Source organism: Octopus bimaculoides, chromosome 9 (assembly GCF_046866305.1).
Source record: "Octopus bimaculoides isolate indiv1 chromosome 9, ASM4686630v1, whole genome shotgun sequence".
In the NCBI taxonomy this organism is placed as follows: Eukaryota; Metazoa; Mollusca; class Cephalopoda; order Octopoda; family Octopodidae; genus Octopus; species Octopus bimaculoides.
This window is the reverse complement of record NC_142936.1, coordinates 67,992,058-68,017,533: the sequence shown is the minus strand read 5'-3', so window position 1 is coordinate 68,017,533 and position 25,476 is coordinate 67,992,058. Positions and strand designations below refer to the sequence as shown.

Below are 25,476 nucleotides of genomic sequence, written 5' to 3'. Positions count from 1 at the left end.
GGTTTCAAATTTTGTCACAAGGGCAGCCATTTTGGGGGAGGGGATGATTAGATCCCTTCGACCCTAGAGTTTCACTGTTACTTAATTTATCGACCCCGAAAGGATGAAAGGCGGAATTTGAGCTTAGAAAGTAGCGGCAGATGAAATACCGTTAAGCATTTCGCCCGGCGTCCTGACGATTCTGCCAGATCGCCGCCTTAATAATAATAATAATAATAATAATAATAATAATAATAATAATAATATTTTAAAAGAATTGACGTAACTCTTCACAAAGGTAAACAGTCAAGACGAAGAGCGTGATTCGATTGTAAGATATTTTATTAGTTGAACGATATTTCAACAATACGTCTGTCTTTGTCAAGTTCAAAATAAGAAGTGATAAAAATTACCCTTTTTTTCAAAAGAAGCTCAGGTTTTGCTCCACATACATCTTCAGTGGCTTTCCAAACCTGATCATGCAACGGTTTCTTTTCAATTTCTGCAACTTGCTCTCTTTGAATTTCCTTCTCTTTTTCTTCTATTCCGTACTTGATCACCTATTCTTTAGTAATTTCTCTGGGCTGTTCCGTAAATTTTCTAGTAGGTTTTGTCTTCCCATCTGTATACACTCTTCCACAACAATTAAGCCTCTTCCAATATCGTTAACGCGTCGGAGAAAAGGCTTAGCGGTATTTCTTCCGGTTATTTTACATTCCGGCTTAAAATTCTGCTGAGATCAGATTTACCTTTCACCTTTTCTGAACCGATAAGTGTCAGTGAAGTACAGGGGTCGATGCAATCGATTAACTCTCTTCCCCTAAAACTACTGGCCTTTTGCTCAAAACATGATACAAGTAGTTTAACAATATGATAACCACTGCAAGTCTGCATGTGAGGATCCTTTTTGCCTTGTACCTTCAACTCTTTGACGGAGTCTTAGGGGCCAAAGTGACATGCAGAATGTCTTTCGAATTTTCAGACCTGGTGGTGCTCATCTCTCTCTAGATCTGACCATTATCGATTTCTTCCAGAAGAGGGAAAACCAGTCACACAGGAAGAAATATTTAGAGAAAAAAGAATCGATCCCAGCACAAGATTATGACTTTATTTTATCAATACCGAAAAGATGAACGGTTAAAAGATGAACGGGATTTGAGCTCGGAGTATAGCGAGTCGGAATATTTACCGTAAATCAATCTATTTGCCATTCTAGCGATTTTATTAATCGACCACCTTAAATATGTAGGATTATGTTCATTCGGATCAACATTCAACGCTATCGCCGTGATACATTTAGTCAATGAGAAGGTGCTAATTAACTACTGGGGTCAGTTTCATCGGATATACATCTTCAAAATGTGCGTGTTCGTGCCTAAAATACAAATTGTTATTATTAAGAATAAAAATAGAAATGAAAATTAATCACATCATTTTCTACTCATTTCTCAATTATATGCAACGCACCCTTTCTTATAAACACGTAATTTTGTAGCGATGGAAAAAAAAAGCTTAACAACAAAAACAGACGAACAGAGAAAGAAACAATAATTTTATGATTGAGTGAGAGATATGTCTCCGCAAAAATTTCACTATGAAAACTCAAATTCAAATTTAACGTCAAAATTTGTCATACTTTTTTTTCTCTTTCATTTGCTCAGGATTTGTTGTATATAAATTATCAATAACTTTATATATTTCAATTCGATACATTTTCTTCGGGTTTGCATGTTTTTTTTCTCTCCAGAATAAGGATGAATTCTCTATTCATGACTTTTTAAGTAAATCGATGTGACAAGCTGACATTTAAGCGATAGTTTAATGTAAAATTCATTGGATGTCAAGAACGGTGTGTATGTACGTACGTATGTATGTATGTATGTATGTATGTATGTATGTATGTATGTATGTATGTATGTATGTATGTATGCATGTATGTATGCATATATGTATGTATGTATGTATGTATGTATGTATGTATGCATGTATGTTTGTATGTATGCCAGCTATTCAATTTTATTTCAAGATTTCTTGCCAAAGAGAAGGAGCCGATTTCTAACCTAGATTCAGGGCTCCTTTATTAGAATTTCAACATCAACAGGGTATTCTTGCATGTATGTGTATATATGCGCGGTATTTGAAATCAGTGCATGTGCAGATTTGCATGCTTTGTTTTATGTATGTATTCTCATGCTTATAGTTGCATGTCCAAACATGCGCATATATTCCTAAATGATAAATCTTAACAAATTTTTAAAGTGATGTTTTGGATCTGTAGCCTTCGAATCAGCTTTCTCCTTTTTGGTTTTGAGAAGCCTAATTATATAAGTTTAATCTTGAAACCTGGGAAGAGTAACCGTAGATTACTTAATAGTTCAGCGTAGGCATTTTCTTTTTCGCTGTTTTTTAGCTTTATGTTAACATTCGCCGGGCAGCTGATTTCTACTACAGTACACAGTTTCTCTTCTCTGTCTCAAATCACTACGTCAGGTCTATTATGTTTACATTTTATTGAGGGTTTCACTAGGACATTTCACCAGTACTTTTTCTTGTATGAGTGGTTATGACCTCTACCATACTGTGGGTTCTTATTTCTTTAATCTCAGAGTTATCCTTCCGACGGATCTCATTAAACAGTGTCCTGGCTACAGCATCACATCTCATCGGTAGATAATACCGTGATGAAATTTTCGCTCAATTGCTTATAAAGTGGTTGATATCTTCGGTGTTAACTCCACAAAGTCTGCATCGGCCACCACATTTTGGTGTTTTTCCTGCGTCCCTTTTGTGCATCAGGTATTTGGTCGATATTTCCTGTTCCTGGATGCAAACACAAACTCCTCAAAGTGAGAGTTAGTAACCCGGTTGTTGGTCCATTATAGACAGCTTTGAATATCAATGTTACTACCATCCCGGAATTTCTTCTAATATATCCACGAATGGTCTTCTGAGGATATACGCTCATCCTTTCATCTGATGATAAGTTGCGGTAGAGTCTTTCAACTTCTTTGGGCATGTAATCAAGGTTATCAGACAAGGAATGCTGCTCAAGGAGCTACTTTCCAAGTCTCATGATGCTATCTGCCTTGCTTATGCAAACTTGGTCAAGGAATGCACTTCGAAACTCGGTGGTTAAAAGATGTTACTGAAAGGATATAATATGACATTCTAAGGCAGTCTGGATCGATGTTAAGTCCCTGATGCCTTGTTTTCGTTTTAGGCAGAGACGGTCTACGTCGCTGTTGATGTGGAAATTATGTGTGTTGGCTAGTCTCTTCCAGGTTTTCACATAAATGATTCGAAACTCATCAAGTGTCCAATCAAGTAGCCCAAGTATTGGTATGTGTAACGGTACTACAAACACATTGTTTTATTGAATGAAGAGAGTTCTGAGATCCATATTTTCTTTATCTGGCTGTAATATTCTTTATTGACATGTGTCTTGTTACAGTTACCAACGCAAGATATGTTTTCATCTACCTCTAGCTACCTGTAACATTCCTCAACAGATATAGAGGAAACAGTTAAATCATTGATGGAGATGTTACCAGTCTGATTTACAGTTTTCCCTCTTTTCATAACCATATAGCAACGTTTATCCTGACCAAACTCCAACCCTGTATCCTTTGAGAATGTTGTAACCAGGTCAAAGGCTCTTTTTCATCGCATGCATACTCTTCGCATACGATTTCAAGTCATCCACAAGGAAATAATGCGTAAGTTTGGTATTTCTGTTTCCTTGTGAACCAGTGAGATATCCTTCAGACTTCCTTAACATGAATGACAAGGGGTTTACAGAAAGTATAAACAGCATCACAGAGAGTCTGTCCCCTTGAAATATACCTCTGCGATACTATATTTTATCGGTGATAATACAATCACTTCATATCGGTGGTCCACGATGAAGTCAGGCCAGCTATGGCTTTGATTATGTTCACTGGAACTTTAATAAGTCGAAAAGCTTCTAGTATCCATGAGATTCAAAAGCTTTCTTGCAGTCCAGCCACATTGAATCTAGGTTCCTCCTATGCTCCCAAACCTCTGATATGGATTCTTCAAATCCAATCTATTAGTGGCACAGTGAAAATTTGTTAGAAATTCAAAACAATTCTCCATCTGAGATTCTTATGTGAATAGACGCACTCACGTGGGTGTATGCATCGACAGTTCAGCCAACACACCAACTCAACCACATATTTACAAAAACCGGGTAGGTCTTATCGCTTTGTTAGTGATTGGCTAGAACGCTTTTAAGAACTTAATTTAAGCTCAAAGAAAAAACATATTTGCATACACACAGACACACACACACACACACACACACACACACACACACACACACACGCACACACACACACACACACACACGATGGCTGCTGAAACGTTCCTGGCTTTGAGTAAAAGAAAATACAGGAGGATCAGTTAATTATGATTTTATTCAACATATTCCCCTCTCAGATTCACACACATATAGCAGCGATCCTTGAGTTTTTCTAAGCCGATGGAGGTGGAAACAGCACAGAAGTAAATTTAAGACATTTTGATTTAGAAAAAAATTAATAAAATGATAAAAAAATTTTTATATATAAAATATAAAATATTACCAACTTTGATGACGAATTTCATCTTATCAGTTTGTATCTTCTGTTTGGTGGTTAGAACATGTGTGGTTTTTCCGTAAAGTCTCCTTTAAATATAGTTTGTTTATAAATAATTTGGTATAGAATTCAAGGCATTAGAGAGAAAGAGAGGGTTGTAGTTGTCTATTGTCTAAAAGAATCTCTGTGGGTTCCTGCCGAGGGAGTGACTTAAGAGCATTTTTTTGAATGGGTTTTATGTCCGGCTTTGTGTGTGTGTGTGTGTGTGTGTGTGTGTGTGTGTGTGTGTGTGTGTGTGTGTGTGTGTGTGTGTGTGTGTGTGTGTGTGTGGTGTTGAATGTCCTTTCAATATGTTTGGAATCTGACCATTAACACGTGTCATTTTGACTACTTCTAGCGTGTAAAAAACTGCCTGTTGAAGGCAGTTTTCCCTTATGTTTAAATAAATGTTTAAATAAATGTACACTATTTTATATTGAGAATATGTTGTCTATTGACTTCTTATACATGCTAGGCCACTGGTAGTGAATTTTCAAAAAGAAGCTCACTACCCTATATATATATATATATATATATATATATATAATATATATATATATATATATATGTATATTTTACGTATATGTTTTTAGAAATTTTTAAAAGATTAGTTCGGCAGTCATTCATTTACTACCGACTGATACTGCGCTTGCGTGGTAAATTTGAAAAATTATAATGTATAACGAAGAGACACGTGTTAATTGTCTCTTAATTATATGTTAGTGTTATGGCGCGGTCACTGATGAAAAATTTCGCCTAGCAAATTATTTTATTTGCTAAAAAAAAATTTAGAAACCAATGTCTGACTGGATTAAAATAACAAGGTAAAAGTTTTTATTTTTCATTCCTTTTGAAGATTGCTCTTAAATGTGGTTTTGGTCGTTTTGACTACTTCTTCTAGCCTGTAAAAGACTGCCTGTTGAAGGCAGTTTTCTCTTGTGTTTAAATGTACACTTTTATATTGAGAATATGTTGTCTATTGACTTTTTATAAATGCTAGGCCACTGGTAGTGAATATTTAAAAAAGAAAAAAAAAGCTCACTACTCTCTCTCTCTCTCTCTCTCTCTCTCTCTCTCTCTCTATATATATATATATATATATATATATATATATATATATATATATATATATATATATATATATGCATACATATATGTATATATATTTATATATTTTATAATATATTATTATTAATGTCAGGAAATCAATATTAGAAAATTCATCAGAAAGATATATACGTGTGTAAAATAATTGTATTAGAAATATATATAAAAATGTATGTAAATATGTATAAGTATAAATATATAATAATAATAATAATAATAAATATGACAGTTTAAAAGTTTTGAATTTTAATTTATATTTCAAACAAACATCATTTTCCCATATTACTGCATAATTAAAAAAAAAAAAACTACCATTCGTTAAATTATACAAATTATACATTTGATATTTCTGAGGAGCAGAAGAGTTATCTATAAATGCTTATCAATATAGGATTCCATTATTCTATATTATCTAAGTCTATGAACTATATTTGGAATACAGGATCATATAATGGATTTTACACATATGGATTATTACTGAAGACCAACCAAGGAAGAATATATGGATAAAGTCTCATACTAAAGTGTACTTACCAAAATCAAAAGCAGTAATTTTTAATCATTAATTTATATTTCAAACAAATACCTTTTTATCACATTACTTCATATTTATAAAAAAACTACCATTCGATAAATTATACAAAATTCAACGTTTATATCTCTGAAGAGCAGAAGAGTTGTCTATAAATGCTTATCAATATAGGATTCCATTATTAGGACAGCATTTCTGTGAAACGATCGTAAGATGCTTTAAAACTTAATTCAAAACATTTAAACTGTCATATTTATTATTATCATATATTTATACTTATACATATATACATATATTTTTATATATTTTTTTAATACAACAATTATTTTACACACGTATATATCTTTCTGATGAATTTTCTAATACTGATTTCCTGACATTAATAATAATATATTATAAAATATATATAATCGCTCGTATTAAATACATAAATACTTTATTAGTATTAATACTTTGATACAATAGAGCACTCAATATAAATTCGTATATAATATTCTCATTGAATGTATTTATCGAAAGATTTATATATATTTATATATATGTATATATATGTATGTATATATATATATGTATATATGTATATATATATATGTATACATATCTGTATATATATATATATATATATATATATATATATATATATATATATACGTATATGTATATGCATGCATGCATACATACACACAGACACACAGACACGCACACGGACACGGACACACACACACACGCACACACACACACACACACACACACACACACACACACACACACACACACACACACACACACGACGAGCTTATTTCATCTTCCGTCTATTAAATTTACTCACAAGATTTTGTTCATCTCGGGGCTACAGTAGAAGACACTTGCCCAAGGTGCTTTGTGTGTGACTGAACCCGGAATCACGTGGTTGGGAAGCAAGTTTCTAATCACGCAACCACTGCCCCTGTCTATAAATATGTTTTCTGATGCAGTACGTATTGAAACAAAAGCGGTGTTTGCTCATTAGTAATTTATTAAGACGTCGACGTAAGCTTAATGTTTTGTCGTAGCATAATAGAGCGTATATAACTCGGATAACTTCATTACTTGTAATTTCACATTAAAAGTAAATTATTATAACAAACGTTCATATGAATTTATTAATATGACAGGAAGAAATTTTAAAGTTTACAATATGAAACAGAAAATAGCATTAATTTTTTTTGTTCGTGATGAAAAAGTAAGAATTTATGTTAGCGAAAATTAGAGAATTCGTTATTTAGTTAGAATTTGTGGTCAGACAAAAGAAATCAGCATTATTAAATATAAATATTACTAGATTGCGTTTAGTCAAATATATTGGTTTTTAGTCTCAGCTTAACCACAACCGGTCAGGTTTATAATGAAAATGATTCCAACCATTTTAGGATTACGTAGGACTACACCGTTTATCTTTTTCTAATATAAAACGGTAGGATGGGATAAGTATGAGGAATAACTGGCTGCTATTTCTAGCAGGTAGAACAAACTTGTTGGCTCAATTTACTCTCTTATGCTCTCCTTTCAAATATAAGAAGTCCTTATTCCTGATAACTTTGTTAGCGGTTCTTATTGACATTCGTTTCAAATGTTGCTACAAGGCCAGTAGTTTTAGGAGAAGGCGGGGGATAAGTCGATTACATCGACCTCAGTACTTAACTGGTACTTACTTATCGACTCCGAAAGGATAAAAGTTGACCTCGGCGGAGTCTGAACACTGAACGTAAAGACGTAAAATTTTGCCCGGTGTGCTTAACGATTCTACCAGCTCGTTACCATGGTTTGTCTTATTGACTAACAAATGTAAAATGTTAAAGTTTCACGTGGATATTGTTTGAGATTAGATGGAATAAATACAAAGAAAGATCTCGTTAGGGAAATCTGGATTTATCTTAATATGAGAAGTAATTATTGATGTTTGGAAGTGAGTAGGAAGATGCGTCATTAAGGAATCTGGAATCAAAGGTTTACGTATTTGCCACATGTGAGAATAGTTATCAGTAAATCTAGCAAGCGCCATATTTGTATTCGCTACAGCTGATAGGCTGGCTATTCAAGACCGCTTTTAACCATGTTGGTTTTTTTTCTCCTTTTTTCATATATGACTAAGTTAAAATAAAAGAAAAAAATCAGCTTCTGGTGCTGTAATTGGATGAAAAATATTTCTTTATGTATGGAGAATAGAGTTACTCCCACATAAATTTTGGGATTTGAGAGAGAGATAGATAGATAGATAGATAGATAGATAGATAGAGAGAGAGAGAGAGAGAGAAAGAGAGAGAGAGGGAGAGAGAGAGAGAGAGAGATAAAGAAAGAAGGGTGGAAACAGAATAAGAAAGAGTAAGAGGAAGAGAGAAAAGTAAAAGAAAGAATTTAAAAGGGAATAAAAAGAATGAGACAGGAAATGAGAATAAAATGGAAAGATAAAGCAGGAAAGAAAGAAAAAGAAAGAAGGAAGGAGAGAGATAGAGAGAATCCATTGCTTTCAAAGTTTTGCTATCTTCTGTAACAATTTCAGGTGGGGTTAATTTAAAGAGTTGGAGTTGTCGATGAAAATTTCTATAATGATGAAAATTTCTATAAAATCTTTAGCAGTCACTAAGAAATCATCGATCACAAAGAGTATTTGTATTGTGGAACAGTTTTGGTTACTTCCATATAGCTTATAGTGAGGAATTAGTGTTCAAAGAAGTCTGTAATAGACTCTTAGGTTTAAGTATAGGGTAAACTCAAACGTAAATGAAGTAGGATTAAAGAAATAAGCTTAAAAAAAATACGATTAAAGAAATAAGATTACAGTCTTGATTTGTTTTGTTAACTGATTCACGTGGTTTATAGAAATCGTTCTGGAAAATTCTTTTGTTTCATTACCAATCCCGTTCTTGTTAAATGGTAATTAGGAACTTATGTAAGCAAAACATTTGATTATATAACCATCGGAAATGCAGAGAGAATATATATGTTCTTCGAGCAAACTCTTAAAGGTAGTCTTGAATACACACAAACACAAGCACAAATACACACACACACACACACAAGATCGTACGCGCGCCATACACACAGGTGTATGTGTGTATGTGCGCGCGTGCGTTCTTGGCTTCAAATTTGTTCCCCGCCGCTTGGCAACTGGTGTTGGTTTGTTTACGCTCCCTTAACTTACCGGTTTGACAAAACTAGCCGATAGAATAAGTGCCATAGTTACCTCCGCCAAGGAAGGAGGTTATGTTTTTATCGGCACTGGTTTGTCCGTCTGTCCGACACTCAAAAAGTTGTGAACAGTATTTGATGAAACTTGCAGAAAAAGTTGGTAATGACACAAGGAACAGATGATGAAATCTTGGTAGTGATCCAGGAATTTTTATGGATTCTTGAAGGATTTTTCATTTGATATATCTACTTTACATGAAGTATTACAATGTTACGTTCCTTGATTATCTCCCTTGAAAACACCTTCATCGTTTGCACGTAACCTATTGTGGCGTTGCTGTTTCCAAAGTTTATTTTCGTTTCTCTATTAGTAATTTTACTCGCGTATCTATCTGAAAATGAACTGCTTGGAGGATGTCTGCGGAGGATGACATGAAAAGCTTTGACTATTGGGATCACTTCAAAAGGCTCAGGCTTTTCTCCCTCCACCGCCGCTGTGAGCTCTATATCATCTGTATGATGTGGAAATACCCCTTCAACATTGCCCATCTTTAAAATTCGTCCGAGGCTTGGCCTCCGTGTCATCCGTTCACTACAGAAATGTTCGTGTCGTATCACAACACTATGACAGATCTATTTCACTTCAATTGGCCCTGCTCTCTTCAACATCGTGCCAGACACACATAAATAGGAAAGTGACTTCACGGCATTCAAACGATCCTTAGATGATTACCCCCAGCAAATACCAGATAAACCACCCACACCCAGATATGTCTCTGAAAACAATAACCCTCTGCTTGAATGGGCTACGGTTCTCCAGAGCTGACATGTATCTCTTCCAGGTGGTGCTGTTAAATTAGAAATGGCCTGAGTCAACTTCGGCCGAAACTTATCTAAATAATCTAATCTATGCTGTAACATTTTATTCAAAGCATGACAACATGGGTAGAGGCTGATATCTTAACATTTCTGATGGTCTTAAGTATAAATAAAGATTTATATAGAGCTACATTCAGAGTATGTCTATAAGCTATTGTGTTTAGACCTGATTTCTATCCTCAAACTGTTCCGTTTTGTAGATGCAATTTTGTTTTATAAAACACTCCGAAATTAGAAAAATAAAAAAATCTGCAACAATCTCTGTCCCTTGAGTATCGGATAATGGATTTCCGACTGTGTAAAGAAATTGATTGTGGTGATCGTAGTTTTGACGGTGATTGTGGTGAAAGCAGAGACAGTGTTGATGATGACGATGGTCGAGATAAGTATGGGAGGAGGGTAAAATAATACATGTGGTTATAATGGCGACAGGAGCTGTGTGATGTGTGATGCTGAGGTGATAGTGGTGTTGATGATAGTATTGGTTGTGTGATGGTGGTATTGTAGTGGTTATACTGGTTGTGGTGGTGAAAGTGACTGTCAAGGTAACCGTCTTGATAATAACGTCGTGTATATGGATGGAAATGAGCTGCTTGGCAGAGGTGTGCGCTCTGAGAGTGCTTTTCCAGTTTAAAATGTGAATACTCGGGTCAGTTTGATCGACTAAGCCCTTCAAGACAGTAACCCAGTAAGATCGCAGTCCAATGACTGAATCAAGTGAAAGAATAGAAGTATATATGCATGAATAAAGGCACATAGGAAATATCTTTACTTCTTGGATGACTGACTAGGCTTTACGTTGTTACAAGTCTTGTCCTTATGAACAAAGTGATTAGATTTATTTGCAATGGAGTTAACCATGGTATTAAATATTTTATTTTTTTCTATTAGATTCCCATAACGACATCTAATGAAATCATTTCGGTTGATGCAGTGATAATTTTTTCGTTAAGTCAGTCGGAGAAATTTTATTACTATTACATGAAGTTAGAAGAATTTTATTTACAGTTCACCTGTTTATACCATCATTCAATTTTATTTTTCAGGAAGAATATTTGCGGTCCTGACAGCATACCGATATCGTGCAAATTTTCTTGCACTCTTGCTTATGTTTGCCAAATAGTACTCTCTTATTATCTCATGTTAAGTGTGATGACAGGAAATATATGGATTTTCATAGCTGTTATAAGTGGCTCAGCCATCGGTTTCTTCATTGTTCGACCTTGGTTCAAATGTTTTTTTTTGAAGCGAAGAATGATCACATTGAAAAAGCATTCAGCTACAGAAGAAAATACGAAAAATTTCGTTGATACAAAACAAATAGAAACACCATTTTAAGACGAAATATATATTGCATTTTTGTCTGTGCATAATACATTTAAGACATTGACTGATAAAGCTGAAAAACCTTTGGTTGTTAAATATTTTTCATACAAAACCTGGAGTATTTGTCACTAAAATTTTCACAAAAAATTTATTGTTGTTCAGATTACTTCTTTTCAGTATTAGAATATATGTTCAATATTTTAAGTTAAATTTTTAATAAAATATATGGATTAAGAAAACGAAAAGCTATTTGTGGTTGTTATTTGAGAAAAAGAAGCAGTATACAAAGAATATTGTGTAGGGATAAAATATTTACGTTTTGACTAATACACTGTGCAATGAATTTGCGAGACGAAAATTTTGTGGAAACCCGTCGTATGTATATACATGGTCTGATCTATAAGTATCCAAACAGTTGCCATAATAACGAAGCTAAAGCACGCAGAGTGAAGCCACTTGGTACAGATTGACCTTGAACTCTGCTGTGCATGCGCACTAAGTTTAACCTTCTAGCTCACAACCGCTGTTTACAGCAGTATTTAGAAGGAACGTGTGTGGCGTGTGATCGTCGCATTATTTATGACAGAGAAAGTTGAGCAAAATATCTGCATCAAATTTTGCCAAAACCTTGGTGATACCTGCTCAGAGGCCTACGCAAAGTTTTCATAAAGCTTTCATCGTTCTCGACTCAATGAAGGAGATCTTGTGCAACTGAAACCCGAGTGTCTTTTTGGTCAGCAGAAAGCAGTTTTGCCACAAACTTGGCAGACACGCACCTCATACCCAAATCTTCAGTAATAATGGACTGAACTAAACCGTAGTTAATCTGCACATCCTCTGATAACTCATGGATGACGTATCGACAATTTCCTCACACAGCTGCACGCACATCTGCAATGTTTTTCTCAGTTCTGTTGGTTACGGGTCTCCCAGAACGTTCGTCAATATCGACATTTTTTCGATTGTCTTGGAAACATATGAACCACTTGTACACTTGTGTGCGGCTCATACACACCTCTCCATACACTTTCTGCAACTTTGCGTTGGGATCTGAGGAGGCATCATCATAATAACTTTCTCTGCTATAATCAATGCGACGATCACACGCTACGCACGTTCCTTCGAAGCACTGCTATAAAATAAACAGCGAAAGTGAGCTAGAACGTTAAAACTTAGTGCACTTGCACAGCAGAGTTCAAAGTCAATCTGTGCCAAGCGCTTCACTCTGTGTGCTATAGCACTGTTACTATGGCAACAGTCCGGATACTTATTGATCATACATTATGTGTGTGTGTATACACACACACACACACACACACACACACACACACACGCACACACACACATATAGTGAATCCAAACAAAGAAGAAAAAACATCAAAAAACAACAACGCGGGTACGTGGTCTAAATAATGTATTATCAGACGCTTAGGAAAGGAAAGAAAGAGGATTAACATTTCGAGCAAAGCTCTTCTTCAGAAATAGAGGAAAGTCCAAAAGAAGAGAAGACGGAAGAAGAAAATCGCCAACGATTCACATGTGGTTACATTTTGAAATGACCGGAAGACCCAAGAATCAAGGTGTAGGAAGGTAGTAAGCTTCGAGCAGTCCGTAGAAGGTATAACAAAACTGCTTTCAGGAACAATAATGGCTTATTGACGTATAAGGTTGTAAATGTTTCTCATATCGAAGTTCGATAGGCTGAAAAAGTTATTTTATGTTCATAGTTAGAAACTGGGTTTGCTGTGTATCCGAATAAAAATCCAAATTTAGGGAATGGAATAGATAAAATTCAGGCTATATTTTTTTCTATCATATCTCCTGCGAGTTTACATGGGATCCTTTGACGACAATATAGCCTTCATCTGACTAAGGTATCTTTGGTCTGAAGAGTAGCTAGCGGAGTACTCCACGGTTGGGTAATTACTCCTTCCGAGGTTCTGCTAGCTAGGAAACATATGTAGCCTGGATTTTATCTACTCCATTCCCTAAATTTGGATCTATCTATCTATCTATCTATCTATCTATCTATCTATCTATCTATCTATCTATCTATCTATCTATCTATCTATCTATCTACCTACCTACCTACCTACCTGCCTGCCTGTCTGTCTGTCAGTCAGTCTATCTGTCTGTCTGTCAGTCAGTCTATCTGTCTATCTGTCTGTCTGTCTGTCAGTCAGTCTATCTGTCTGTCTGTCTGTCTGTCTATATATTATCGACCGTACATACTCAATGTATGTGTTTTGTTTGTTCACCAGTTCGCTACGGAATAGCGCTTGGGGAACGACACCCCTCATAACACTGGGTGTTAAAATACCTGAGAGTCATAGACAAGTTAGACAACTCGCCTCCGATTGAATGCAGGAATGATGGATACGGATATTTCATGTACCTGAATCAAACCGGAGACAAATCAAATCGCCAGTTTATGACTGTTTACAACACTAACGTTGCTTTTAATTCATTATTGAATTTCATCCTATGTCTGCATACTAGGAAAGATGTGTGTATGCATGTATGTATATTTGTGTATGTAAACATGTGTATGTATATGTTTAAATGCATGTTAATATGTGTTTAAAATATCTTTTCTTGCTTAGAACGCAAATTTATTTGATAAAGAAATGTATTATAACAGAACATGCGATAGGAATAAAACGAGAAGTCTAAAATGACAAAAGAGAGTTTGCACAGCTGAAGATTTACATATGCAGTCGCCATCGTTGTGAGAGAATCTACCATTCTCAGTTAATAAGTGATATTAGGTTGTCAAGAAAGTTCTTGCGGAATTTTTAATTTTGATTTTAAATGATGTATTTTAAAATTAATTTTCATTAAATTACAATGACTTTATATATCATTTTAAAGCCCGTTTTTCGCTCTATCTAATCGCGTAACTCTTTCGTTTTGAATAATTAGGCCAATTTTTTCGGAACGCTGAATATTACATGAACAAAAAGCAAATTCGCACAATTTTCTTAATCCAATTCAAGCTAGGCCGAAAAGTTGCTGAAACAGCTCGTGATATCAACGAAGCGTTTGGCCCAGGAACCAGTATTGAACGTACAGCACAATGGTGGTTCAAGAAATTTCGTAGCGGTGACGAGAGTCTTGAAGATGATAAGCGGTCGACCATCGGATGTTGACAACGATCGACTAAGAGCCTTAGTCGAAGCCAATCCACGCACAACTGTTCGAAAGCTTGCTTCTGAATTAGACGTAACGTATACGACAATTTCCAGCCACTTGAAAGAGATTGGAAAAACAAAATTACTTGAGAAATGGGTACTGCACGAATTGAACGACAACCAAAAAGAAAAAAAGCCAAAAAAAAACGCCGTTTTGAAGTGTCACATGATGTTACGTAACAAGAACGACCCGTTTCTCGATCGGATTGTGACTTGCGATGAAAATTGGATTCTTTACGACAACCGGCGACGCTCAGCTCAGTGGTTGGACGCCGACAAAGTTCCACAGCACTTCCCGAAGCCAAAGTTGCACCAAAAGAAAGTCATAGTGACTGTTTGGTGGTCTGCGGCCGGTCTCATCCATCACAGCTTTTTGCATCCAGGTGAAACCATTACGGAGAAGGACTGTCAGTAAATGGATGAAATGCATAAGAAACTCCGACAACAACAACCAGCATTGGTCAATAGAAAAGGACCAATTCTTTTCCACGGGCGACTCTGCAGAAGTTGAACGAATTGGGCTACGAAACTCTGCCTCATCCGCCATACTCACCAGACCTCTCACCTACTGACTACCACTTTTTCAAGCATCTCGACAACTTCCTGCGTGAGAAATGCTTCAAAAACCAAGACGATGCCAAGCACGCTTTCAACAACTTCATCGCCCCCAGAACGCAGGATTTTTACGTTACTGGCATAAATAAACTTGTTTCCCGTTGGCCAAGGTGTGTTGGTTCTGATGGTCTTTATTTCGATTAATAAAGTTTTGTTTGAGTCGAGATATGTGCATCTGAATTTAAAGGTTAAAAACCGCAAGAACTTTCTTGACAACCTAATAGAATAGTCATATTGTTAGTTATATGGTTACTGCTGCTATTACTATCGATACTGTTTTTGTTGCTACTGCTGCTGTTGTTGATCATATTGTTGCTTAGTTCTGGTACATCAGAAGTATAATCATAGGAGCTGCAGCTGTGAATAGATACGTGTGCGTGTGTACATGCATACACATACATATGTGTGTGTATGCATGAATGCATGAATGCATATATGCATATATGCATATATATATGTATGTATACACACACACACACACACACGCATACACACGCACACACACACGCACGCACACACACACACACACACACACACTCACACACACACACACACTCACACACACACACACACTCTACATTTTAAATTAATGTAATGATTGCATTGTTCAATTAAATGGTGTTGCATAAAGCGATCGTACTGCATTTCCTCGGGATATTCTTGTTACTTATTTTGATTTTAATCACCATACTTTGAAATTGTATATAGATATATATATGTGTGTATATATATATATATATATAAATTTATAAAACAATATAAGGATAAAAATCACGTTAATGATTTTTGTCAAATAGTCAGCATGCTATAAAAATTTATAGGCAATTAATGCATTAAATTAATAATAATGAACATATGTATATAATTATATGAAGGGAGCTAGGGCGAAAACGACCTATCCCCAGTATGCTTCCAGTGCTGATACTTTCATAACACTACAAAAAACTCCAGCTAAAAATATACTCATGGCTGAAAGCGGGCGAGTGAGAGAAAATTTAAAAGACCTCACGTTAATTGTGAATTGGTTCCACTTTCTGGATTAAAGCGAAAAATAATCCTTTTTCCTTCATCAACACAATACACGGTGGCGGGAATATAAGTCCAAATAATTGTATATACCCTCCAAAGCAAGTTCACACGTCTACAAGCACATATTTGCACGTATAGATCGAAATTGAAAGAAAGTCAATTTTAAATCCCCTCACCACATCCAACATGTATATAATAGGAATAGTCAAGCAGTAAATGCTCTTCCGGTCAGGATTAAAAATAATTATATTATTTTATTTAAATTATTTATTAATTCATAAAAGACTATAAGGAAAAAATCACTAACGTGATTTTTATCAAGTAATAAGCATGCTATAAACATTTATAGGCAATTAATACATTAATTAATAATAATGTACATATATATATACATACATACATACAGGCATACATACATACATATATATATATATATATATATATATATATATATATATATATATATATATATATATATATATATATATATATATATATATATATATATAATCATAAATATATAGGGATTAGCAGTATCCTGCTTCTCCAACATACTGAAAATTCAGAAATAGCAGCCAAAGAACTACTGATTCCAAAACTACAAATTTTTCTCTAATTGATAGCGATATTTATGGTACACACACAACAAAAAACAGAAGAGAAGAGTAAAAAAACAAACAAACCTGCCTTTAGTTAATTTGGTACGACGTTTCACGGTTAAGGGTATGAATTTCCCCATTCCGATCTTCAGCCAAATATTCTAATAAATTTGCCAATGTCTAAATAACTCACGTTAATTTTGACCATGCGACATCAAAAATATCGCTATCAATCAGAGAAAAATTTGTAGTTTTGGAATCAGTAGTTCTTTGGCTGCTATTTCTGAATTCTCAGTATGTTGGAGAAGCAGGATACTGCTAATCCCTATATATTTATGATTATAAATGGTTTTACCGATAAGGTTTTTTCATACTGAGCTACCCGGCAAAATTGTTAATTATTAATTTTATTACTAATTGACGATTCCCTGCCCTATATATCTATATTTTTAGTAATACCTCTAAGGTGGATAGCTAAACCGCAACAAGTCGTACGGGACTTCTTTCTATGCGGGACTATTTATGACACACACTGAATTAAATTCATTGGGGTGAGAGATATTAAACTCACTGGCCGATAAATTTCTTAATGTCTGCCTCACGTGGTCTTGATGTCGCATGGTCAAAATTAACGTGAGTTATTTAGACATTGGCAAATTTATTAGAATATTTGGCTGAAGATCGGAATGGGGAAATTCATACCCTTAACTGTGAAACATCGTACCAAATTAACTAAAGGCAGGTTTGTTTTTTTACTCTTCTCTTCTGTTTTTTGTTCTGTGTGTACCATAAATATCGCTATCAATTAGAGAAAAATTTGTAGTTTTAGAATCAGTAGTTCTTTGGCTGCTATTTCTGAATTCTCAGTATGTTGGAGAAGCAGGATACTGCTAATCCCTATACATTTATGATTATAAATGGTTTTACCGATAAGGTTTTTTCATACTGAGCTACCCGGCAAAATTGTTAATTGTTAATTTTATTACAGATTGGCGATTCCCTGCCCTATATATATCTATATATATAAAAATGAGAATGTGTGTCTGTCTGTCTGTCTGTCTGTCTGTCTGTGTGAATCCCTAAAACTCGAGAACTACGCAACCAATTTCATTCAAATTTTACACATGCCTTACTTAGGGTTCCAGTTGTGTTTTAGTCAAAAAAAATTATTAACTTCTTGCAGAGTTCGAGCACACGGCAACATAATATCTCCTCCACTATTTAAGTATTACGTGTCAAAAGTGAAACAAAAACATTCATGTCAAATACTTTCACTTTAAAAATGAAACTATTCCACTAACTGAAACAATCACATTTCGATACTGTAGTGACAGATACTTTCACAGAGAGAGAAAGAGAGAAAGAGAGAGACAGAAAGAGAGAGAGAGAGAGAGAGAGAGAGAGAGAGATGTATATGTATACATATACATGTATATGTACACCATTTCGATACTGTAATGACAGATACTTTCAGAGAGAGAGAGAGAGAGAAAGAGAGAAAGAGAGAGAGAAAGAGAGAGAGAGAGAAAGAGAGAGAGAGAAAGAGAGAGAGAGAGAGAGAGAGAGATGTATATGTATACATATAGATGTACACGTATATGTATATATATATAGATCTATACATACATGTATATGTATACATATGTGTAGATGTATATATATATATATAGATGTACATGTAATATGTACACATATATACATATATACATGCATACAGATATCTATACATATATACACCCATCACACACACATACACATGCACACAAACACACACATTAGTCATTTGTTTTCTTATCCAAAACTACGTCAAAAGTACTGAATGGATCTTTATGAAATTTGGAAATTATATTCTTTGCATAACGGCCATAACTCCCATGAAAATTCATATATTTTTGATGTTGATGAAATTTTAACCCGAACATAACAGATGAGCATTATTTAGAAAATGATGTCACACGTTATCGAGGCTACCACTCTTTCTGGATGTGCAAAAGGGGATGACGTCTTTATTCCAAGAATTCCTCTTACTCCATCAGGAGCAGACATTCCTTTTACATTCAGAAGACTACAATTCCCCCTTCGTGTGACTTTTGCCATGTCCATAAACAAATATCAGGGTCAAACACTGTCTGTAGCTGGTCTTCTCTTGGAAGAGCCCTGCTTCTCACATGGACAACTGTATGTTGGCTGCTCAAGAGTGAGCAGCAACAAAAAACCTATTTGTATATGCTCCACAAGGGAAAACAAGGAACATTGTTTACAATGAGGTGTTATAATCACAACAGCAAGAAAGTATGTACATGATCACCTTCTTTTACGAAACTTCATTGACTTTCATATATTTATATTGATATACATATATATACGTGTGTTTGGGTGCGTGTGTGTATATACATCTCTATATGTAAAGATGATGCGTAGTCTAGACGGCATTTTTAGATTTCATTATTCTCTTTAACCCGGGCAACGCCGGGTATTTCTGCTAGTATATATATATATATATATATATATATATATATACATACACACACACACACACACACACACACACACACACACACACACACACACACACACACACACACGTATATATATATATATATATATATATATATATATATATATATATATATATATAATGGAATAATTACTATGAAGCATTGTGTAGAATATATTGCATAAAGGATCACGGGCAAGGCCAAAACAATGCGAAGTAAATGCAAGGTAAATCACAAGGAAACAAATACCTGAATTTATGTAACTTTACTTAGTATTCAAAATTTGGGGTTATGACCCCATTTTCAAGAAATTGACGAATGCTTCCATCGTCAATTTCTTTATACAATACACACACACACACACATACACACACACAAACACACACACACACACACACACACACACACATACACACACACATGAATATTGAAGGTGGCCGTCAAATGACTGAAGCAAGTAAAAGAATAAAAGAAGATATATATATATATATATATATATATATATATATTCTCTCAGACAAAAACCACAGTAGCGTACCTGTTAGAGGTGTGTGTGTGTGTGTATGTCTTTGTATAAATATTATAAACAGAGAGATTTAGTGTACAAGTGATACATACATTTGACCGAATTTAACTTTGTCATTCATCCTTTCGGGGTCGATAGAAAGTACCAATTCAGGACAGTGGAATGGCAGAACTGTTAGAATACTGGACTGGAAACCTTGCAGTTTTTATTTCGGCTTCTTGCATTCTGACTTCAAATCCCGCCATGCCAACTTGGGTAGTAGACTTAATCTATCTGCTGGTTTAATATCAATACCTGGTCCTTCGACCACACTCTGTAACGAGCATTCGGTTCTGGTCACTGTTTCGAAGAAAACTTCCTCCCTCCTTCCCTCCTCCTTTCACCCCTTCCTTCTCTATCTCCTCCTGTCACCCATTCTTTCCTCTCTCCTACCAGTCCCGGTTGACTTGAGTGGGGTCATGGGTTCAGCATTCCTTCTTGACTAAGTGGTATACATAAATGGCAATTTCTGTCTGTCGATCTACCTGTTACCATCTTGCCGCCTACACCAGTAAACCAATCTTGACGAAACTTTGCATACATGTTAAACTAACATCCAGTTCAATTATAAGCTAATTGGATTTCAATGAAAGTCTATAATGGGCCCCCTAGGGGTGAGTGGACTATTATTTGATAAAAGGAGAAGGGTGCAAAGAGTGTTTGTTAGTATAAGGGAAATGTAGTAGCATAGTAAGTGTAACTGGTATCAGGAAAGGGGAGAACAGCGTTGGGTAAGCGACAAATATGGAATGGCAGTGGGATGAAAAACGTTAATACAGCTGTCATTCATGGATATACACGCGACACTGCTTACATACTTTCGTAAATACATAGATGCATACATCTATACACACACACACACACTCACTACACGCACACACACACACTCACTACACGCACACACACACACATACATACATGCATATACACACAACTAACTTTTAAAACGCCGAGGAAGGGGAAGAAAGGTGGATGTGAGGAATACCTAGCATTAAAGAGAGAGGAGATAGATGGATTTTCTGCTGTCCATCGCAAAGAAACACACGCACAGACACACAGACATACATAGATATATATACATACATACGTATATATATATACGTACATATGTCTACTATACGCCATTTAAAACTCGTGATTATCTGCATGTACGTTTGTAAATGTGTGAGCGTGCGTGTGTTACAGTGTGTGTGTGTGTGTGTGTGTGTGTGTGTGTGTGTGTGTGTGTGTGTGTGTGTGTGTGTAACGTTCTATAACTGTCTATCTGTCTACTTTTATAGGATCTTCCATGTTGCTGTCACGTATTGTGAAATTTAAAATTTACATTAAAATATTCAAATTTGGTATATTTAAATGATTTTCCACGTTAAATCCGATTTTGTTATTTATTTGTACCAGAAAAATTGCAGAAACATATTACTGAAGTTTAAAGTTTAAGATTCAGTTTTACTGAATCAGAAAACAGGATTTGGAAGCTAGCATTTTCTGCATGATAGCAGTCTATCAGAAAATGAAAGCAAAATCATATATGAGAAGGAATAAACAAAAATTTATAAAGACATTCTATTGCAAAAATTGCCCGGCAACGACGGGCTATTAAGCTGTTGTGTTGTTGGCACTCCGTCGCTTACGACGTCGAGGGTTCCAGTTGATCCGATCAACGGAACAGCCTGCTCGTGAAATTAACGTGCTAGTGGCTGAGCACTCCACAGACACGTGTACCCTTAAAGTAGTTCTCGGGGATATTCAGCGTGACACAGTGTGACAAGGCTGACCCTTTGAATTACAGGCACAACAGAAACAGGAAGTAAGAGTTAGAGAAAGTTGGCGTGAAAGAATACAGCAGGGTTCGCCACCATCCCCTGCCGGAGCCTCGTGGAGCTTTAGGTGTTTTCGCTCAATAAACACTCACAACATCCGGTCTGGGAATCGAAACCGCGATCCTAAGCACTGGGCTATTGCGCCTCCACAGCTATCAAGCTAATATATACATATACTACAAACAATTTTATATATATATTATCTACCAATATGATAAAATTTGAATTGATATACAAATAAATAGATAAATACATAAAATTGAATATTAAAGTATTTCCATTAAGCTAGACCCTAATTACTAAAGCATATTCTGTTTGACAACTGGAATTTATTCAGTTACGTATTTTTGTTATATATTTTTCATTTAAATTAAAGAAATATTTATACCACATGTTTAGCATTTATTATATAAGTTCAATATATAGTATGAGAATAAGTAGATAGATATATTGTGCATTGTTTTTTTTTTTGTTATTGACAGCGCTGAGGTTGATGTTTTAGTTTTAGGGAAGTCTTTTGAAAATTTTGGAGCTATTTTACAAATTTCAGAAAATTACATTTGAAACAATGATTTTCAAGAAAGATGTAATGAAGAAATAAAATTATAGTGAACAAAAAAATAAACCTTTTTCGCTCAAAGCTGACATTGAAATAAAAATATGTCTTATTATAGAAGGCTTGCGAGGTCAGAAGAGATAATACAGCAAAATCAATAGTTAGCGAATATAATATCAGTACCATTTTAGCGATAAACATGGTACCTTCTTTCCATGTCTCTAGAATTTTAGCAATAATATTTTATATTAACTATAATATTATATGCTTTATTTACCTGAATGAATTTATGATCTATTTTATTTTCATGGCTTCCACACACACGCGCACACACACACACACACACACACACACACACACACACACACACACACACACACACACACAGATAAACACACACATACATACGTAAAGAGAGACATTATCCTCCTCTGTTTCTCTCCTATACACACACATTTGTGCAAATAAAATACACTGATCACAAACTAAAATGACGGTCGAATTTTCAAAAACTTGCAGTAATGTAAACACCTGTCCTATTGGTAACATTATACATTAGCACCAAGCACTCTCTTCAGATGCTGTTCTTAACAACGTATTTGGCTGCCAATGTATACTAGGCGGGAGCTATGGGAATGGAGTTGACAATTGAATATTTGGCCTCTAGCGTGCTATGGGAATGGAGTTGACAATTGAATATTTGGCCTCTAGTGTGCATTTTCAACAGTCAACGAGTGCTTGTTTATTTGTGACAAGAATATGTTAATGTGTTTATTTTCGCATTCGTATTGCTTTCAGGTTAAATCGTCTATTTTTGTAAGGAATTCTGTATAGATTCGATGTTTTGTTTAATGTTTTCCTATCTTCTTTTGTTTTAGGTTGTGTAATGCAAGTGCATTGAAATTGGTTGTTGTTGTAAGTATATAGTGAGTCGTCGGGAAAGTGTCATTTGCATGGCCAATACAACAGTTATGGAGTTTACAATTATCACGTTTGTTATCAAATTTGTAAATCAATTTCATGGTTAGTTGTGCGTTCGCAGGCTTACACATTGTAGCTTATTATTGAAGCGGGGGACATTTTAAATTTTAATGCATTTGTAGTGTATTAATTAATGCTAGTATATAAATTGGTACAATGTATTTTGTGTTCTGTTATACTGGAATATTCATGAATTCGTTGTTGATTTGTGTTTGTTTTAATACGTAGATTTTTTATAATATTAGTACCATTTTAGCGATAAACATGATAGCTTCTTTCTCTGTCTCAAGAATTTTAGCATTCATTGTTTTTAGTATACGTATATATATTAGCTGAATAGCCTGTCGCTGCTGGGCAATTTTTTCAATAGAATGTCTTATATAAATTTTTGCTTATTCCATGTCAGACTATGCCTTCTCCGATAGATAGATCTCTTGATCAGGACAGATTTGTGCAATTTTCGCAAAAAAATCCTTTGAAAACTTCTTTTCCTTTTTAATAGTTTTTTTTGTGTAGCTCTTCCTGTTTTCCTTTTTAATAGATTTTTTATGTAGCTCTTCTTTTGTGGTGTAGAATCCAAATGCTCGCCAAAGAAGAGAATTTTTCTACCGATATCCTGTACATATTAGAACTTCACTGCTTCCATATAAACAAGAAAATAAAGAAAATCACATACTTATGTTTTTAATTTGACATGTTTAATGGGAAGCCGTTCCCCACTCTCTCTCCACATATACCTACATGCACACATACACACACACACACACACACACACACACACATATATATATACATATATATATATATATATATACATATATATATACATATATACATACACACACACACACACACACACACACACACACACACACACACACACACACACACACACACACACACACACACACATATATATATATATATATATATATATACATATATATATATATACATATATATATACATATATACATATACACACACACACACACACACACACACACATATATATATATATATATATATATATATATATATATATATATATATATGTATGTATCTAAATACACATATACACGTATGTAAATATTTGTGTGAATATAAATGTATGTGTGTATGTGTGTATATCTATCCTTCTCTATCTCCTCCTTTCACCCCTTTCTTCCTCCCTCCTACCAGTTTCGGTTGACTTGAGTGGGGTAATGGGTACTGCATTCCTTCTTGACCAAGTGGTATACATAAATGGCAATTTCTGTCTGTCGATCTACCTATTACCATCTTGCTGCCTACACCAGTAAACGAGTCTTGAAGAAAATTTGCATACGTGTTATCTATCTATCTATCTATCTATCTATCTATCTATCTATCTATCTATCTATCTATCTATCTATCTATCTATCCATATCTAGTTGTCCAATAAGTGTTCATGAGTTATAAACAAGCTCTCATATATTAGGTGTCAGAGTGGGTATACGTTTTCCATTTATTCTGCTATTGTGGATCGTCTCTCGAAATGTTTTTCAAAAGGAAATATCTTGAATTTTCTTTTCCAGCAAATTTATTAATGTTGGCTCTAGGGGATTTCCATGAATTCCGTTTGTCATTTTCCTTGCTTGTGTGTTCTGATGTGCTCGCATAAGAAATCGATGTAATTTTCTTCAGTTGGAATTGAAAGATTATGCCTCATATCAAGTTTTCTACTTGCATATCCGTTGACTATAAGTGTTTGTTTTAAATCTGTTTCGAGATGAAATTAGAAATTGAACAATATCTCAAAATAAAAACTGACGTAAATTGCCATGTTTGTTTTATTACACAACCAACTATCGAGGTGGATACGATATAAATCAATGTCCAAAATACAATTCACAATATCAGAAAGAAACGTAAATAATTTTATAAACATTTCCCTCAAATTAAACACATAACATTTCAGTATGAAAAGACACGAATAATAATCTTAGTATAAGATGACACAGTGATATTTATCG

At 34.7% G+C, this 25,476-nt stretch overlaps 1 protein-coding gene across 2 annotated transcripts in view; it reads left to right on the top strand.

Annotated features, from left to right (window-relative positions):
* Positions 1-11,873, top strand: part of LOC106870040 (protein SLC31A2) — a 161,882-nt gene extending 150,009 nt beyond the window's left edge. For both annotated transcript variants that reach the window (XM_089357641.1, XM_089357642.1), the window contains exon 5: positions 11,349-11,873. In XM_089357641.1, coding sequence (XP_089213767.1) covers positions 11,349-11,640 — 292 coding nt within the window. In that variant the 3' untranslated portion in view covers positions 11,641-11,873. The remainder of the gene's footprint in view (positions 1-11,348) is intronic.
* Positions 11,874-25,476: the final 13,603 nt, after the last annotated feature.